The sequence below is a fragment of the Notolepis coatsorum genome, assembly GCF_963971535.1.
Source record: "Notolepis coatsorum genome assembly, chromosome: 4".
NCBI classification, from domain to species: domain Eukaryota; kingdom Metazoa; phylum Chordata; class Actinopteri; order Aulopiformes; family Paralepididae; genus Notolepis; species Notolepis coatsorum.
The window spans coordinates 48,473,743-48,494,768 of NC_140168.1; the positions used below are offsets into that span (position 1 = coordinate 48,473,743).

Here is a 21,026-nt window from a genome sequence, read left to right on the forward strand (position 1 = left end):
ACTGGCGGTGTGACCAGGAAGAGAATATAACGAGACATTTAACGAGTCACACCAGGTACGAATCAATGTAATTAGGACATGGAGACAGGTCAATTACCCACCAGATAACGCTGACGTTCACCTGGGTGTCTCATCAGTGTGTGGTCGGCGGAAGTCACTAATATGACTATGGTCTAATATGTCGCTCTGCGGCACCCAGGATTGTTCCTCCAGTCCGTACCCCTCCCAGTCCACTAAAAATTTTAAGTTTAAACCCACGATCCTCTGTACCATATAGACCGTTTGTCCATCGATGATGCGGGCGGAGGGACAGGGGAGACCAGCGGGGACATGGGCGAGGTAAGGAAGGGTTTGAGGAGTGATACGTGGAAGGTCAGATGAACCCGCATGGAGGTCGGGAGTAGCAGCCTGTACACCACCGGGTTCACCCGCCGCACTACCTTAAATGGACCCACAAACCTTGAAGCCAGTTTTCTGGATTCGACCCGGAGGGGGAGGTCCCGGGTCGAGAGCCATACCTTCTGCCCCGGACGGAAGATCAGAGCCGGACGACGCTTGCGGTTGGCCTGATGCTGGGACCTGGCCAAAGCCTTCTGAAGCGCCGCCCGAACCTGCCTCCAGGTCCGACTACAGCGACCGACGTGAGCCTGGATGGAGGGCACCTCTGCCTTCTTCTCCTGCTCTGGAAAAGGGGGGGTTGATAGCCACATTGGCACTGAAAAGGGGATAGACCAGTGGATGAGCATAGGAGGGTGTTCACGGAAATAGCGTAAACCTCTGCACGCGTTACATTCCCCCAGTGAAACTCCTCGCTGTCAGGTGAAAAGAAGCGGCTGGCGACTCCACATGTATCGCAGGAGGCATGTGGTAGTTCTACACCCTCCCCAGGCCGACAGTGGGGCAATGCGCACAATAGCCAGGAAGCTTAATCATTAAAGGTAACCAACTTGCGTCTAGCCACACCCCGCGGCGACGCGGCAGCGGCAGAGCGGAGCGGCAGAGCTCTGCCGCGGCATTCATCATCATTAGGTGGCTTCTTCGTTCCGAAGGTTGCCTATCACTCGATCTCCAACCCATCCTGTCCCCACTTCTTCTCTCCAACTCCGTGACTCCGCCTCTCACTCCACTCCAATCACAGACGTCGTCTACCCAGCCTCTTCTTGGTCTTCCACTTCCTCTCTTTCCATTATGCAGCCGTAATTCCCCCTGCCGCGGCATTATCCAGCCGTAATTCCCCCTCTTTTAACATCGACGGTTAGCTCAACTGGTTCGCTGCCTTGCTGTGGATCCTGCGGTGCGTTGGTGATACGTTTGAATCCCTTCAATTTTTTTTTTTTTTTTTTTTTTTAACATGCATTATTTCGCCGGTTAAGTTTAGGCATTGTTTCGGAGTTGGTTAAGGTTAGGGTTAAGTTTAGGCATTATTTCGGAGTTGGTTAAGGTTAGAGTTTGTCTTAGAGCATGGCAATATTCTTTCGGAGTTGGTTAAGGTTATGGTTAAGTTTAGGCATTGTTTCGGAGTTGGTTAAGGTTAGGGTTAAGTTTAGGCATTGTTTCGGAGTTGGTTAAGGTTAGGGTTAAGTTTAGGCATTGTTTCGGAGTTGGTTAAGGTTAGAGTTTGTCGCAGAGCATGGCAATAGAATGCAGCCTATTTCCGCACTGCCGCTCTCTTTCCATTATGCAGCCGTAATTCCCCCTGCCGCGGCATTATCCAGCCGTAATTCCCCCTCTTTTAACATCGACGGTTAGCTCAACTGGTTCGCTGCCTTGCTGTGGATCCTGCGGTGCGTTGGTGATACGTTTGAATCCCTTCAATTTTTTTTTTTTTTTTTTTTTTTAACATGCATTATTTCGCCGGTTAAGTTTAGGCATTGTTTCGGAGTTGGTTAAGGTTAGGGTTAAGTTTAGGCATTATTTCGGAGTTGGTTAAGGTTAGAGTTTGTCTTAGAGCATGGCAATATTCTTTCGGAGTTGGTTAAGGTTATGGTTAAGTTTAGGCATTGTTTCGGAGTTGGTTAAGGTTAGGGTTAAGTTTAGGCATTGTTTCGGAGTTGGTTAAGGTTAGGGTTAAGTTTAGGCATTGTTTCGGAGTTGGTTAAGGTTAGAGTTTGTCGCAGAGCATGGCAATAGAATGCAGCCTATTTCCGCACTGCCGCTCTCTCGCACTGCCGCGGTCACATGGGCGTCGTGGCCAATCAGAGAAACGCTGAACACAAGTTGGTTACCTAAAATATTGACGCGGCCAGGAAGGGAATTGGCATAACGACTAAATTGAGATGGGTGAAAAATACGCAAAGCCCAAAAATAAATAGAATAAAAAATAATTTAAGTTCTTAATCATGCCTCTTAAGCATGCTGTCAAATCACTCTGAGCTTGTGACAGGAAAAAAATTATATTTAATTTTATAATTTTTCATGTACCTTTTAAAAGGGGAACACCACCAAATTTAAGAATTCATAAGTGAACATGAACAATTCTCTCCCAAATCCAAAGATGAAAAATACATAGACCGGGAATTGTGAAAGATGGGGAAGGTGACACTGAGAGCACCCCGGGGAGTGTATGGGTACATTTTCTGTGTCAGAAGTGGGAAGAACATTCCATGGATCCACAAAATCAGTCTCTCGTCTCTGGAGCAGCTCCAGACGTCATACCTGATGACGTCACAAACTTACTTTTCCGGTTTCTGGCTTTGGGAGAGAGTAGCTCATGTTCAGTAAGATCGAAGTTTCCTCATGACCGTGGGAATAACATTTTAACTCTTAATTTGGGAGGTGTTACGCTTTAAATGCCTCTCTCTCACTAAAGTGACGAAAAAGTAGCACAGTGTTTCCACAAAAGGATCACGGTATTTCCATAATTTTCCCATCATATTACCATCAGTATCACGGTTTGGCATTATAAATTGCAGTATGTACAAAAGTGGTACCATCGTGATACATCATTTCTACCATGGTGGTATCAGGGTTAAGTATTTTTACAATGGCCGGTAACCATGGTAAAATTGAAATTACCATCATACTACCATGATATTTCTTTTGTAAATAATGCATTATAACAAAACCCACATGTTTTGACGAGGTCGTAGAGGGAATGGAGGTTTATCAAGCGGCGGAAACGCTATACCGGAGGAGTAGCAGCCTGAAAACCGGACCCCCCAACCGGCTGAAGGAGAAGGGTAAGAGACTTGAATCACCCCGCTACCTCAACCCAGCACCACACATCCGACAACCTTTAATGTATAATGCCAGAAGAAGGTGTTTCAATTGTGGCGAGGAGGGCCATATTTCCAGAGACTGTCCATATAGGAATGACATCAATGCCCTCTGCAGCTGAACCACACCACCCCGACCGTGTGCATCTGTTGGGCGGAGGACACAAATGTGTCCACTCTCACACCAGTAAGAGCTAATCACCACGACACGTCACATGTGTACATGGTGAGACTAGACCAGACTTTTTCATACCGTGACCCCATTTTATTTAGGATTTTTTTTGGGGACCCCATACTTAATGTATTGCATCATTTCAACATGGAATTAAGGAATATCAAAATAAAAGCACACGTTGTTGAACTTGATCATGAATATTTATTAGAAAATGTAATTATGGGGAAAAAAATTAAAAAGATGGAAAATGTACAATACCTATAACTGTAAATGTTCAATATGTTTTTCCTGCAATAAAGAAATAAAAAAAATAAAAAAAAATGTAATTACAGCACTATGTTATCAATACACATTTATAAAACGAGGCATATTTTGCCAGAATATGTTGCCAGAACAAAAAATTATTAAAAAAATGTTTAATTAAAAAACTATTTACTTGCCAATGCGCAACCCCACTGCCACCTACCCGCGACCCCAATGTGGGTCGCGACCCATAGTGTGAGAACCACTGGACTAGACAATATCCAACCGCCACCATCGAACTAACCTCCACCCGGGGAAAATGTACGACGACCGTGGGCATAGTAGAAAACCTACCAGTGGCAGTATTAATCGGGACTGACATTGTTCTGACTGCTATGGGAGAGTTTGACGGCCGAACGGCGCTTTCCCCCCAGAAAAGTGACCACCACCACGCCGACCAGAGCCCGGGCACGAAGGACCCGGATGTGCGGGTTACACAAGGTGGACCCCCAGGCTTCTACCGACCCCCTACCAGAGGAAGACTCCAGCCCTGTCAGCGAGGACAATGACGAGGGGGATCCCACCGCTGGCCCAGCAGAGAACAACGTTCCACCGGTCGACAGCAGAGGAGAGAGGTCACCACTCCATGACGAGGACGAGCCAGTCTGGGGAGATCTGTTCCCCGGCAACCCGAACGATGACACTCCACCCTGACGTTGATTGACTTAGACTTTGTGTACCATATGAAATCAATATGAATTAGAAGGCTAATATTACTGTGGGCTGATCAAAGACATTCCTTGACTCTTGAGAGAGGACACCGGGAGTGAGTTTAATGTAATTAATTGTGTCATGCTTAAGTAGAATGTGATGTGATATTAGAGGTGGAACTTGTATGGATTAGGGAATTAGAAAAAGATCAAACTTGATAAGTGTTACGGTTGACTATACAATTAGAAGGAGAGAGGTGTATTTTGCCCTATGTAAGCCAAGATGAGACTGATCTTTGAAGTACAAGCAATACTTAATAATATAAGTGTTGAAATGTTATAGACCATAGTATCAATAACCCATTTTCACTTAAGTTAAAAGATATACTGTGAAGACATATAAATTACATTATTCATTCTTATTAAGACTATAGGTATATTTTTATTACGTTAATCCATGGTTTGGGCATTCAAATTCCTTTCACCTTCCTGGGTCAGGAAGGTGGACCTCTCCTCTGTTCTTTCAACACATTATCAGAACAAACAATCCTTAAAATGTAACCTCAACCCTTACCACCACAACTGATGGGACGATTTGGCCCAGCTGGAGGATGAGAACCTGGCCCCAGCACTACGACAGGTAGTCGTGGTCGACGGTAAGAAGATGGATGGGGTAGGAGAGTTAATATTTCCACATTTTGCCATCAAGAAAACGTTGTTGTATCAGGTACTGAAAAAAGGGGAGATGATTCTAGAATTGTTGTTGGTACCCCGACCACATATAAATACGGTGCTAAGTCTAGCCCACTCTCACTTGCTAGGGGCTCACTTGAGGATCGAGAAGACCCTAGACCGGATCAAGGCCAGATTTTCCTGGCCAGGGTGAAAAGAGCTGTGGAGGATTATTGTTGGTCCTGCCCCGAATGTCAGATGGTAGCTCCACGACCGACTGTGCGTAACCCATTGATATCCTTGCCTATCATCTCTGTTCCCTTTAGCAGGATTGGGATGGACCTTGTGAGACCCCTACCCCGCAGCACCAGGGGCCATCAATACATCCTGGTGATTATGGACTATGCCACCCGGTACCCCGAGGCCATCCCACTCCGCACCATGGCCTCAAAAGGTATAGCCCGGGAGCTCATGTTACTAATCACTAGAGTGGGAATCCTGGACGAAATTTTGACAGACCAAGGCACTCCGTTCATGTCTAAAATAATGAAGGATTTGGCCGGATTATTGAAAATCACCAAACTGCCCACTTCAGTATATCATCCCGAAACGGATGGGTTAGTCAAGCGATTTAACCATACTCTGAAAAGCATGCTTAAAAAAGTAATGGAAGCCGATGGGAGGAACTGGGACCAGCTCCTCCCGTACTTGATGTTCTCCATCAGGGAAGTTCCCCAGGCCTCCACAGGTTTCTCCCCCTTCAAACTTTTGTATGGGAGAAGGCCTAGAGGGATGCTGGATATAGCCAAGGAGGCCTGGGAACACCAGCCGTCACAGCACAGGAGTTTGGTGGATCATGTAGGGGAGATACAATGGGTGATACAGGAGCGGATGGCCACCTTGTGGCCCCTGGTAAGAGACCACATGACCAAAGCCCAGCAGGCCCAAGCCAGGGTCTATAACCAGGGCACTCAACCCCGGGAATTTCAGTCAGGGGATAGAGTGTTAGTGTTGGTGCCCACTTCGCAGTGTACATTTCTAGCCAAGTGGCACGGACCATATGAAATTATGGAAAAAGTGGGTCCGGTGAATTATAGAGTGCGACAGCCGGGGAGGCGTCCGCCAGTGAAAATATACCATATCAACCTTTTTTTTAAATGGGCGGCCCGGGAGGCTCTGTATTCTTTCACCCCACCACAGATACCATTCCGGACCCAACCGCTTGAAGTCCCCATGGGAGACCAACTCAGCCTTCCCCAGGAGAACGACCTAAGAGAGCTGGTACGCCATCGGGATGTGTTTTCCTCTGAACCGGGGAGAACCGAAGTAATACACCACCACATCCCTACTGTCATAGGGGAAAAGGTGAAACTTCATCCCTACTGACTCCCGGAGGCCAGAGGAGAAGCAGTGAGGAAAGAAGTACAGGACATGTTACAGCCGGGAGTAATAGTGGAATCCAATAGTGGGTGGTGTAGCCCCATTGTACTGATCCCTAAGCCAGACGGAACCCTCAATCACTTTTTTTTTGTACGAGAGCCTGTTTTGAGTTTTTTGTGTTTTGACCTTGGACTGTATTACGACCATTGGTTCTGTAACGATTTCCGCCAGTTAAACGCCATCTCCAAATTTGACGCCTACCCTATGCCCCGAGTGGATGAACTAATTGAAAGGCTAGGAAAGGCGAGGTTCATAACCACGCTAGACCTCACCAAAGGCTACTGGCAGGTTCCCCTAGCTCCCGAAGATAGGGAGAAAACAGCGTTTGCCACCCCAGATGGGTTGTTCCACTATGTTGTTCTCCCCTTTGGTCTACATGGCGCATCCGCCACGTTTCAGAGGCTGATGGACCAGGTCCTCCGACCCCACCGAGAGTATGCAGCAGCCTACATCGATGACATCATCATTCACGGCGAGGAGTGGGGAACACATCTACGACAGGTCACGGCTGTTCTACAAGCTTTGAGAGGGGCGGGGCTAACCACCAACCCAAATAGCTGGCCCCGCCCCCAAAACCAAAAAGCAGGTACGAACATTCATAGGCCTAGCCAGCTATTACTGCCGTTTTGTCCCCAACTTCTCTGCCCTAGCAGCACCCCTGACCAACCTAACGAAGAATAAATTGCCAGACCAGGTCCTGTGGACCGAGGAGATGGAGAAGGCCTTTCAGCAGCTAAAGGACAAGCTGTGTTCGGAACCAGTGTTGGTGACCCCCGACTTCAGCCAACCTCTGTTGGTGCAAACGGATGCATCGGAGACTGGGGTGGGTGCCGTACTGTCGCAACTGAGAGAAGGTGAGGAACACCCAGTGATATTTATCAGTCGCAAGATACTACCCCGGGAGAAGAATTACTCCACGATTGAGAAGGAGTGCCTGGCGATTAAATGGGCCCTCGAGGAGTTAAAGTACTATCTGCTGGGACGGCGCTTCACCCTAGTCACGGGCCATGCACCCCTCGTATGGCTATCACGTAACAAAGACACCAATGCTCGGGTCACCCGCTGGTTCCTGTCCTTACAGCCTTTTGTTTTCTCAGTTATATAGGTCTGGCGCAGCGCACGGGAATGCGGATGTGTTGTCCAGGAGGGAAGCGCTGGGAACGTGGTCCACCCCGAGAAGCTTGGAGCTAGGGGGGGGGGGGGTATGTGGCAGATATCATCCCCCATCCCATGGCTACGTGCAGGATAGGAGATACTACTGCCACGGGAGGAGAAGAAGAAATTAGGCAGTTGATTAGGACTGATAGAACACACCTGTGCACCATTAGATCACCCACATCCCACACACACCAGACACACATAACATAAAACACTAGGACAGACAGAGTATAGGCGGTCAGGTGGCGTAGCGGAGATTGCGTTCGTCACCAACACCGGAGACGCTGGATTCGCCTGTTCGAATCCAGCTCACAGCTCCGGCGTTGTCACCAGCTTGGCTGGCCGTTCACACTAATACAATTGGCTGTATTAGAGGGTGGGAAAGCTGGCGGGGTGGGTCCGGGTCGTTGTAAACAGCGACTCTTACAGTTCGGTCGGGGCGCCTGCTCAGCACGGATAGGATCTAAGGGGGGTAGTGTGATCCTTCCACACGTTACACCCTCTCAGTGAGAGTCCGCGCTGCCAGGTGAAAAGAAGCGGTTGATTGGCTAGACGTGTGTCGGAGGAAGCACGTGATAGCCTCCACTCTCCCAGACCGACTGTGGGGGGTAAGTGCGCAGCGACCAGGAAGGGGATTGGGAATTGGCATAACGACTAACATTGGGATGGGAGAAAATCGGAGGAAAAAGGAGGGGGAAAAAGATAAAAAAAAAAAAAAAAGCACAGACAGAGTATAGTTGAGAGGAGGTGAGGTAGGAGCGACGTACAGAGAGAGAGAGAGATTGTTATTACGGAGTTTTGTGAGGTGAGAGGTAGTGGAGAGGAGAGGTGAAGGCGGAAGGTGTTCATTGTGTACTGGACCCTAGACTGGCTGAGAAACCCCCTTGTGTACTGACCCTGGACCGGAAGACAACTCTATTGAACAATCCCTTTTTTTTTGTACGAGAGCCTGTTTTGTATTTTTTTGTGTTTTTGACCTTGGACTGTATTACGCCCATTCTAATTGCCCATCGGACTATATTCTGCCCTATTCAATAAATATTCTTTATTGATTAAAATTGCACTTGTGTGGGCAGTTGAATTTGTTTGTTTTTGAACCGTGACGAGTTTGAACACCACCAGGCTTGTTACAGTATGTTAATACTGACTTTTTTATTTGTACCTTTTGTTTTGTATGCAAAGGGCCTTATTTCATTACTAATATCAAGCAATGTCTCATAACATGAGCAATGAAATGTTATGTACCAAAAGTTAAAGCAACAAAAACTTGAATTCCCTCCACAAACAATGCATTATAAATAGAATTGTATACATAATTTACTCAACATCATTGTAAATGGTTTGTGTTTTAAATAAGGGTTTGATGATGGTGATGATGATGATGATGATGATGATGATGATGATGATGATGATGATGATGATGATGATGATGATGATGATGATGATGGTAAATGTCTGGTTAGGCCCCTCTTCTGTCTATTTGTCTTCATTTGGGATATGTTTAACTTTGAAATTAGATTAAATAGCAGACCCTCTGCATTTCAGTCAAATTAAGTCGAATAGTTGTTCATTCCTCTAGAAGTTCGTTTGTGACCTGAAATAAGAGGCAGCTATAACAAAAGACTTCTGTTCCAGAATATTACTATGCTAATGAATGGGTGTGCAACAGATTCAGTTTTGTTCCTTGGCTGCTGAAAGCCACTGTGGATAAAACAACAAGTCATAAACTGCTCTCTACGTGACATAAGGACAACATTGATATATATATATATAAATATATACACACACACCACATATACATATATTGGTGCAATATATTAGGAACGTTCTTGAGTCACGAACTTGCCATAACAGCTGTAATCGTAAGATGTGTGTAATCATCTTCCCGGCACTGATGGATCTACTGAAGGAATATGGCCACTACTCAGGATACAAACTAAACGTGACAAAGACACAGACCTTAGCATGGAACTATACCCCAACGACGGAAATTAGGAAACAGTACGGGATAAGATGGGACATGGACAAGATTAAATACTTAGGGGTGAACATCACGAGAGGGGTGGGGAAACTGTTTGAGGCAAACTATACACAGATAAATCAGAACATCAAGAGAGACTTGGAGAGATGGACAGTAATGCCCTTGGACTTCAATTCAAGAATAGAGGTCATTAAAATGAACATACTAGCAAGGTTACTGTACCTGTTCCAATCACTACCGATACAAATACCACAGAATCAATTCAGGGAGTGGGACAGACTGATATCGAGGTTCATATGGGCGGGGAGAAGACCACGGGTCAGATATAAAACACTACAACTACCAAAGGAAGAGGGAGGGATGGCAGTACCCAGCCTACAAGATTATTATTATGCAGCGCAACTGAGAGCAGTGACGTGCTGGTGTAACGACAAATATGAGGCAAGATGGAAAGACATTGAAAAAGAAGGGGAGGGATACAAGGTACAAGCTCTGGTGGGAGATAGGGAACTGTTCAAAGAAAAAGAGGGACTGTTAGATCCTATCACCAAATGCACCTTGACCATATGGAACAGAGTAGTAAAAACACACAAATTAGAGAAGCAGTCAGGGGTTCTGAGATGGATAGCACATGACAAGAGATTCAAACCAGGGAGGCTGGACCATGGATTCAGGAGGTGGGAGAGGGGGGGGGGGGGCAACAGCGATATGCAAAATGATAGAGAAGGGGGAAATGCAAACACTACAAAAATTAAAGGAGAACTTTGGACTATAAAACAGGGACCACTTCAGATATCTACAGATTAGAGATTACTATAATAAAGAAATAAGAGGGGACAAGGAAGAAGAACAGAATGGAATAATTAGGATGATAGTAAGGGCATACGAAGGAGGGAAAGGAAGGGTAATATCAGCACTGTACCGGGCTATAATGACCAGCAAGGGACACACGACCGATTATATAAGGGAGAAATGGGAGAGAGAACTAGAGATAGGAATAACAGGGAAGGAATGGGGGAACATATGCGAGGTGCAACATTCAACAACAGGATCGAGGATATGGAAAGAGTTTGGATGGAAAAACATAATCAGATTCTTTATAACCCCAGAGCTGAAGGGAAAATATGCACCAACACAAAGAGCATGCTGGAGGATGTGTGGGAAGGAGGGGGCAAATCACACACACATATTCTGGGGATGTCAGAAGCTGAAGGGGTATTGGGAGGAGATAGGAGAGGCAATGATCAGAATATTAGGATACGGGTTACCACAAACAGGACTGGTGCTTTACTTAGGAGACCTGACACACGAGGGAATACAAGGGGGGGACAAATATTTAATAAAGATAATGTTGATAGCGGCCAGAAAAGCAATAACAAGACTGTGGTACAAAGAAGACCCACCGACAATAGCACAATGGGTAGGAATAGTGGAGGAGATACAGGATATGGAGAGGATAACACACATGCTGAGGTTACAGGAAAAGAAATTTGGAGAAAGATGGGGAAAGTGGGAGGACCACAAGGGGAACGAAAACGACATCACAGAGGAAGAACCAAATGCATCACAAGAGGGCGAAGGGTAAAGGAGGAAAGAGGTCCAAGGAGGGTCTCTGAACCCATGTCACACACTTTTGACTTAGTTAGCATTTTCTGATTTTATTTTTTATTTTTTTGGGTATTACAATTGTATTATATTTTTTGTACTTTATTATTATGTCTGTTTAACAATGTTGTATTATGGGTTCCATTTTTGTGTAAGTGTTGTTTGTCTATAAATGTTAATAAAAATTTAAGTTTATAAGATGTGTGTAATCATACACGGAAACATGCACTTTTCCACTAAATAATCTTCCTTGCCTATATTACTACCTACTATACTATGTCACCACTACTATGCACTCAACACTGCAGCACCCAAGTTCAACACTGTTTGATGAATATTGTTACTCTGAAAGAGCTGAAAAAGTTGTACCCTTCCTGCTGACTTGTGTTTGGATAAAAGTGTCAGCTAAATGACAAAATGTAGAATGTAAATGTCACAGAAACGCAGGCGTTCTAAAGTTGATCATTAATGTACCGTTTTCTTTCCCCCACCACTCGCACAGATGATGGGTTATTTGACGGATGGCAACACAGGCTTTGCAATCTCTCACACAATATGCATTTCCTCTCCTTCAGTCTATTCCGCACGGTGGGCCGACCGACGGTACACCCTATTTAAATATATAATCCATTAAAAAGATATACGGGGGGCCATTTCAACAATGGTCCCATGGTGCTGCGGTCTGTTTTGCATCGGGGGCCTGAGTTCAGGCTCATAGATGACCCTTGTTGTCCCTCTGGCCAGGGTGAGGCAGATGGGATGAAAGACAATGGCTTGGCCCATGCAGAGGGCGGCAGTGACTGACTCCACAGGCACTGAAGGTCCAAAGAATGCCTGGAGTCACGCCAGGGCCACGGACGCCACTGCCGCTGCTACCGCCGCCGCTGCCTACCCCCACCTGGCCTGCCTCATCATCTCCCATGGTGCCCCTCGGCCGGGAGACGACACCTACAAAGGCGGCCCGTCCACGTCAGACAGAGCAAGCAAACTACCCCAAAGACGCACAGTTGGGTGTTGGCATACCGGGCTTTGGATTGCTTGGACGAGGAACTACACAACACTGTGGCAGAGCAGATACTGAGCGCTCCACCACACACAACCACAAGCAGCTCCTAGCATGGCCACGGCAAGCACCTCAGGGCAAAGCGCCTTTGGACTGGGAAGGAAAAAGAAAGACCCCGCCGGCCTGATGGATCAGATTAGCAAGTTCTTTGGAGGAGACAAGAAGAAGAGGAGCAAGGTGAGGATTCTTTTATTGTTTTTTCCAAATCATAGTATTTTCTTTCCTACCTATTATTTAACCAGGCAAGTTGAGAGGTATATACTCACACGCACGCACACACGCATGCACACGCATGCACACACACACACACGCACACCTACACACCACACACACACGCACACACACACACACACACACACACACACACACACACACACACACACACACACACACACACACACACACACACACACACACACACACACACACACACACACACACACACACACACACACACACACACACACACACACACACACACACACTGACACCAGGGAACCAGGTACAACCATAGTCCATTTAACAGTTCCACCTGAGCTGTAGCAGATTAAAGGGACAATTGGGGGCAGAATCTGCCTGTCAAGAGGGGGTCTTGCCTCCCTTGTTCCCGGCTCCAAGATCGTAGGAATAACATTACATTACATACATCCACATAATTTTTTTTCTTCCTAAAAGTGCCTTGCTCCGCCACCCATATTTTCTCAGGGCTTTGAACCAGCGACCTTATAGTCACAAGCCTGCTTCTATAGCCGCTGGGTTACTGACGCTAACAGACTGTATTGTTCAGTCTGTACTGTTTTGCTCACAATTAGAGGCCAAAAAAAGAGTAGAGGCCCATTTTTCTGGCTTTTACGTTAATCCAGAGATCCAGTTATGGAGATATTACATGGATTCCTGCATTGCTGCTGATGTCAGGGATTTATATACCAATATCAGATATACCAATGACCTCTCTGTGCATTCAGTAGAAAGCTATCCGGCTGCAAGCTAGCCTAGCTTAGCGCAAATGAATAGAAGCGGATATGTCAGCTAGCCTAGGCGTTGGCCAAAAACACCTCTCTTGTCTCTCTGAGCTCCACATCATCCTAAATTCAGAGTGTCTTTTTCTTTTTAAAACAGTGTGACTCTCAGCAAACCTGTCATTTTCAAACTCCAATCAAACAGCATTGTGTGTCGCCATTGGCCCATGCTGTTTCTCAGGCTCTCCAGAGGCAACTGGTTGTTATACAGTCACTTTATTAAAGCTGTTACAGTATTTATTTTGTTTATGTTCTCACACATACTGAATTTCTAGTCAACTGGTGAAATACATTGCAATGCCATAGTGTATGTGCAGTCATGACGGGTTGTGCCATGTGATTATAATAATAATTATTATTATTATTATCTTAATTTATATAGCACCTTTCATACACAGAATGCAGCTCAAAGTGCTTAACAGAGACACGTCTTCTTTAAACAAGTCAAGAAGAAACAACACAATAAGCCAAGAAAAAGAAAAAAAAAGTATACCATAAGGTCCAAAAAAAAATTATAAATGAAAAATAAATCAATGCAACACTCCCAGACATACCCCACGTGAAGGTAAGGAAAAACTCACTAAAACCTAGCAATAGGAAAAAATGCACCACAGGCAATGTGGAGGAGAGAAACCTTAGAAGGGCCATTCAAGGGGGGATCTCCCTTCTTAGATGTCGGTGATAGTAGTGTTGCATGTTGCATTAAAAACAGGTGAACAGTTGGTAAGCATGCACCCATGTGTGTAGTGAAACACAGATGGGTGCATGTGATAGAAACTGAACATTTTGAAAAATGTAATATAGAGCTGATAGTGATAGCAAGTGAACATTTTAAAAGATTAAAGATAGAACTGATAGCGGATCTATTTGAGGCATAAGTCAAATTCAGTTTTATAAGTCAAGTTAATTTTAATGCTTAATATCTGCTACAGCATTTGTGATGTAGACTGCCATTAGTGAGATGGGAATCTTATTGAATAGAAGTTGTGGGCTGAGTTAGCAGTGATTTTAATGATACACCCACGAAGGGGGGGGGGGTTTACAAAGGCCTGGCATCACACAGAGTGACAGACGTGTCGGCCATTCTATTTACATGCTTACGTGGTTCTCTAGTATTTATTATACCACTGGCCAAATGACCCACTTCTTTAATCTCTTAATGTTGTTTTGAAATAATTTAAATTAGTTAATTATTTGAAATCAACCCTATATGTGAAAATGTTGAAGTAATTAATTATTGGCAGCATCCCACTCCAGTGCTACCTTTCAACACTAAAAATGCTAAACGAAACACTTATCGGAGGGTGTAGTATGTGAGCCTTGGACTTGTTATTTGCGGTTTCTATCCACATATCTCTCGTTCTTAGGATTTCACTTGTCTGTTTATAGCGCTGGGACCAACTTTAAAGACCATTTTATAATTGCTTGTTCAATGTTACTTCTGGCAGGCCTGGTATACAATTCGGGGATCTACATACTAGCTGCTTCACAAATTAAGCTGATTAATACACTTGAGAGAGCAAAAAGAAGAATACAGTTCACACGGCAGTGATTAATTGGTTACATATAGCCATCTCACAGTGTCAAAATGTGTCACCACATCACACCTAGCACGAGGTAGCTATGCTCAATTGAGAAATAGCTCAAGATTTATTATTTCTTTTTTTCCACCACTTTTAGCTCTATTTTAGCCCTATTTTAGCTATTTTTATCCCTATGTATTTGTCCATCTTGTTTCACATACTAATAAGTGTATGTTATGTATTAACTGTTTTTACTGTTTTAAATTGCTGTTATGCTGTAAAGGACATCTGAATCTCCCCTCGGGGATAAATAAAGGTTTTCAATTCAATAGATTGTACATTATGTAGGCTCCATAACATTTTGTTCCCATTATACATTGACCATATTCACAGGGTGGAAAGGAATCTCAACCTGAGCAAAATATAAGAGCAAAATGGCCACTGTGTGAATAGGTCAATTATACTTGTTGGTTGTCTGACCTCTGTTCCAGGGGTCATTCCGTGGTCACCTGGCTGCGTCACCCCAGCAATCCTCCACCCGTCGCCGGGCCAACGAAAATGCTGTAATGCATTTCTTCAGGAGCATTGTAAGTACCGTTAATTCAACACATCACCACGATCTGGTCTCACATTGTACAGAATTCATATCATATCATCTCGCTTCAACTTTCAAAGTAATCATTGTCGGTAGGTGTGACTTTAACATACTGTGTTTTACTAAGTTTGGACTTTGGTGGATTTTGGTGTATTACTTGTGTATAAATTGAAGTGAGGGCAACACCCCTCTCAGAACATATCAAAACCTCTTTCCACACATTTCCATCACCAGCGAATTCAGTGACATTCATCTGAAAAATGCTCAGACTGATGAATTACTTTGCGTAGCTTAGTTTCTGATTAGAACACTGCATAATTATCTTAGTTACATATTCAGCAAATCAGACACTCACTTGTATGAGTTATTTGTATTTCAAAAAGTAAAGTGACTTTGTTGACTCAACCATCCTGTTCTTCTTGTCTTACGTCTCTCAGGTGTCACCATCATCATCTCCTCGTCCCAAGTCCAAGGTGAGTCACATTTTTCACAACATTTGGTTTATTACATTGAGAGAACAAATCCTGGTGTCAGCGGTACCTCCGGCTCGGTCAGTCGTCCCTATGAACACAATTGGTAGCGGAGTCCTGGTTGTTGCAATAGCGACTCCTACTGGTCGGTTGAGGCGCCTGTTCAGCAGGGAGGGGATCTGGGGGAGATAACGTGAACCTCTGCGTGCGATGCACTCTCCAAGTGAACCTCCTAGCTGTCAGGTGAAAAGAAGTGGCTGGTGACTCCACATGTATTGGAGGAGGCAAGTGGTAGTCTACACCCTCCCCAGACCGACAGTATGGCAGCATGTGGTAGTCTACACCCTCCCCAGACCGACAGTAGGGCAGCATGTGGTAGTCTACACCCTCCCCAGACCGACAGTAGGACAGCATGTGGTAGTCTACACCCTCCCCAGACCGACAGTAGGGCAGCATGTGGTAGTCTACACCCTCCCCAGACCGACAGTAGGACAGTGCAACGACCAGGAAGGGAATTGGCATAACGACTAAATTGGGGGATGGGAGAAAAAGGTAGAAAGGCAACAACAAAAGAATATACTACAAAAACCATTGTTTTATCAATAATTGTTGAGGTGTTGATTAAGAGACGTATGGTAATTATCACTGAAAGTGTTTGTACTATATCATCATTCAAACTTTCAGCTGATTCGCCAGCGCTTGTACATGTGCCACCCCTACATGTAATTTTAAAATGCTGTGCATATACAGAACTAATGCTTTCAATTATGATTGCCCAGAAACACCTTTTCACATCATTCATCATTATATTGCCTTCTAATTCCTATTCAAGGCTTATCTGAAGTGTTGGCAGCTACACTTTCAGTTTGCCAGGAGATCAGGTGTTACCAGTACCAATAGATTTTTTCCCCCCATGGATCTTCATGATCCTCTTTCTTTCTCTTTCATGTCCAGTGGAGGAATACCTTGACTATGGTAGGTCACTCACTCAATCTTCCATCTTTAGATTGAACCAGACGTCACTGCTGACTTCACATCGCTGTGTGTAAAAGCTGTCTTTTTAAAGAATGTCTCCTGTGTGTCCAACCTCTTACCTAACCTATATACACTCTGAAACCTCTGCTGCTTCCCCTATAGCTTTTGTGTGTTGCAGTACTTCTCTCTTCTCTCAAAGAGAAATACCACGAGTTAGAGGTCTAAGCACTCCCCTACCACAGCAGAGATCCAGGTTCAATTCCTGGCAGTGGTACCTCCGGCTTGGTCAGTCATCCCTACGAACCTGGCAGTGTTCGTGGGTGGGAAGCCGGTGGGGTATGAGTCCTGGTTGTTGCAATAGTGACTCCTACTGGTCGGTCAGGCATCTGTTCAGCAGGGAGAGGATCTGGGGCTGATAGTGTGAACCATAAGCTCTGTTACGCTCTCCCAGTGAAACTCCTAGCTGTCAGGTGAAAAGAAGCGGCTGGCGACTCCACATATATTGGAGGAGGCATGTGGTAGTCTATACCCTCCCCAGACCGACAGTAGGGCAGCGCAACGACCAGGAGGGGAATTGGCATAACGACTAATTTGGGGGATGCGAGAAAAAGACAAAAAAGAAAGAAAGAAATAGAGATTGTCTTTCCAATTTGTCTGAGCCAGTGACATACGTACTGTAGATTAAATCTTTTACCAGAACATGGGTGCTAATTCAGGCTCAGTAATCCTGGTCCTCTTGATGCAAGTATTTGATGGGTGGATATCTCTCTCTCTCTAATTGATTGATTGACCCCAACTAAAGTTGCATTTCTCAATGTTATTGGACATCAAATCAAAATTTAAATATATACTGTATGTAGACATCAATTTACTTATTATTATATAATCCCCTCCCCCCTCTGCTTCAATCCAGAGCGACTCGCTGCTTCTGGATGACTTTGAAACTGCTCGCCTATTTATGAACTGCAGCCGGTAAAGATTCTACCTCAGGAGCTCCTGGCCTGCACCCCTTTCCTCCTCTTCCTCCTTCTCCTCCTCTCCTCTCTCAGGTTTACTTTAACCTCTCCATCCATCTATGTCCACAATGACTCACTAATCCACCTGTTCTGGTTTCCTCCCTTGTTCACCTTTGTCTGACCTTCTCACTCATCCAGAGTGGTGAGCTGTCCCGCTGGATGTGTGCGTGTGTGTGTGTGTGTGTGTGTGTGTGTGTGTGTGTGTGTGTGTGTGTGTGTGTGTGTGTGTGTGTGTGTGTGTGTGTGTGTGTGTGTGTGTGTGTTGAGATTTGACAGTTATCCTTTCATGTCCCTCCATCAGTGTGGCATGTGTCTGTAATCCATCTTCTCTCCCCCTAAAGGTGGTTGTTGTATTTGGTTATTTCACATTGTCCCTCCTCTCTCTCTCTCTCTCTCTCTCTCTCTCACAGTAATAGATCACGGGGTTGAATGAAGCCACCTGTTTCTCCCATAGCATACGTTCCTTTCCTGAATGACGCATGTGCACATTTAAAATCCATTATGCTGTATTCATGATTTGGTTCCATTAGTCTAAAAGCTCTGTGATATCCTTTGGTCTGTCATGTTGGCAGTGCACCATAATGAGCCAAAGGGGGGGTTTGTAAATGATGCGATCCTCAACCAACCATCCATTTTAATAAGGCTTATATGATGAACATCAACATGGTTTCCAGGTCCTGATTTCAGGTCCAGCCAGTCTCCACCTGTGCTTACATAGAATCTCTTTCTAGGCCGCGTCGCCGCGTGTTGAGAGCACGAAGTCGCCCCTCAGACGTCGCAGAGACCAAAGCACGCTGTCCAGAATCTTCAACCTGGTGAGCTCTCTCACTCTTTGTCTCCCGTTATTGCAGCACGGATATTGTTTTTTCCCCTCTTGTCAAGAGTGCACCCTGATAAACACTGTTTTTGTCCCTTTGCTTCAACGCAACAGTGATATCATCAGAGATCAGTGAGTAGTGTGATGTACTGTAGCCATACCTCTCATCATTCATGATTAGTTCCCTCAGTCTCCATTCAATTATTTTGCCATTTGGTTTTACAGCATGGACATGCTTTTAATAGCGACACGTCATCATAATAAACTAACAGGCGTTATGAGCTCTACAACATGTAACACCCGAGACGATGCACCACGTAAAACAAAACCTTTAAGACATCTTGATATTATTTATATTATTTTCAGTTTCTCATTTGTATTTTCTTTGATTTTGTATTATGTGTATGTGGTCTACCTCAACCCTCAAAACGTATCGATGCTCTTCCTGAATCCCAATGAATGTGAACCGTGTGACTGTGACAATCACTTGTGACATAATGCTTTGCACCGAAACATATACAATACTCCAGTAGTCCCGTCGGACGCCATATTTGGATGTAAAAGGGTGTCTTGTTGTGTCAATCACCTGATCTTTCGCCCTCTCTTATATACCTGTCCAGGGAGAAACCAAGCCCCGCCCACCCCCTAAACGCTGGAGCACCATCTTCTGAGTTCTCCGCTGAGGAGCAGACCTCAAATCCAACAGAGACGGGACAAGAGGAGAAAAAAGGAGATCTACATTTGGCAGACTCACAGCCCCAAGAAACGTTAACCCACTAACACCCAGTCTCCTTTATTTTCACCATAGTGACGTGATTTTAGCACCTACAACAATATCCTATGTCTACTGGATGTACTGTATGTTGGTCACTGGCATGGAGAACAGTGGATGTGTGTGTGCGTCAGTAGTTGCCTTTTAATCCCAATTCTTGAGGGTTAGTTCTCTAGATTTGCTCAACATTTGGCTTTGTACAGTTGTCAGAGGTGTGGTAATGCAATGGCAAAGTCTTCTTCTACTGTAAAAATCTGTCTCAGCGAGCTCTTCACACCTCGTTCATCCTGGAGTCTTGGTCTGATGGTGCTTAGTGTCTGCTGTCTATTGTCAAAGGTTTGTTTGTGGGCAGGTGTTGTTTGTTTTTATATCCGTTTTCCTATTGTCTGAATTTTATATACAAATGTGGCTTTATATATCTTGCTGCTTTTTGGGACCAGCGCTCACCGCTCACACACCCACACCCGTGTCCTGTTGTGTGTGTCAGCATATGTGTGAAGTCCGAGTCAAGTGTATTTGTGGTCATTGTCTTTGTTGTACAGAGCAAAGGTTTGTTGTAATTAAATTAAAATAAATGTTTAGTTATCCCATCATTTAACTTGTGAACGTGTACAGTCTCGTGTTACTTAAGCCAATCAACTCAGTAGAATAAAATGCCCTTTTGAAGTGCACTGTTACGTAAAGTCCTAAAACAAGTGGTCTTTCTTGTAAAACATGTTTTAAACATGTTTAAAAGTCAACTTAAGATCACACGTATTTGTTTTTAATTATGTGTTATTTCGTAGTTTTAAAAGCATTCACATTTTATTAAGAAAAGACAAAGTAGGAACAGGTTGTTTAACATGTTGGGTCAGGTGGTAAGTCGTTTAAAGGTTAGTGGTATTGGCAAAGTGGCATCAGGACTTGGGGATTGAAAGAGCGTAATTCTGCAAATTCTGTTCAAACTTATTTTCAATGTTATTTTGTGCATAATATTGTCTCCTTTGTGTATACATGGGCTGTGTACTGTATGCTCACTGTAATTGAGTGTTCAATAAAAAGCATTAAGATACCAATGTTTTTTTTAGATGGCTGATGTTTGGTGGTGCTACAGGTACAGTTGTTAGTGCTGTGCTTCTGCATAATGTACCAATGTTTTGTAATGTTGAGCCAAACTTTTAATACAAATATATTTAGTCTCCTCTAAATGTACATCTTGCTGTGGCCAGAGAAAATATTTTATTATAAAACTCCTGTTTTAGCATGTTTTATTTTTGTACCCGTCATTCCAACTTCCAATATAAAATTGAGAAAATATTAGGTGATTTTGCTCACAATTCAAAGAAATAAGAATACAAGTCTCAAGATAAATCTCAGGTTCCCCACCGTAAAGGTCAGCTAGAATAAGTCATCCTTCATGGATTCCCTTGCTAGTTCTGATCATGATAAAAACAACGTTCACACTTTCTCAGAAAGGAAAGAAAAATCAAGGACTATTGGGCCTAAAACTGCAATTAAAACAACCGCCTCCCCTGCATTCAATGTTTCTGAAATAATTGTCTTGTTGCCTGAAACCCACGACAAAGATAACAAGGAGG

At 44.4% G+C, this 21,026-nt stretch overlaps 1 protein-coding gene across 1 annotated transcript; it reads left to right on the forward strand.

Moving 5' to 3' along the window:
• The first annotated feature begins 12,196 nt into the window (after positions 1-12,196).
• mbpa (myelin basic protein a) lies at positions 12,197-20,498 on the forward strand. Its single transcript, XM_084312272.1, has 6 exons — positions 12,197-12,439; positions 15,296-15,391; positions 15,837-15,872; positions 16,824-16,844; positions 18,592-18,675; positions 19,298-20,498. Exons 1-6 carry the CDS (start codon positions 12,317-12,319, stop codon positions 19,346-19,348), a joined length of 411 nt encoding a protein of 136 aa, XP_084168398.1. The 5' UTR covers positions 12,197-12,316; the 3' UTR covers positions 19,349-20,498.
• Positions 20,499-21,026: the final 528 nt, after the last annotated feature.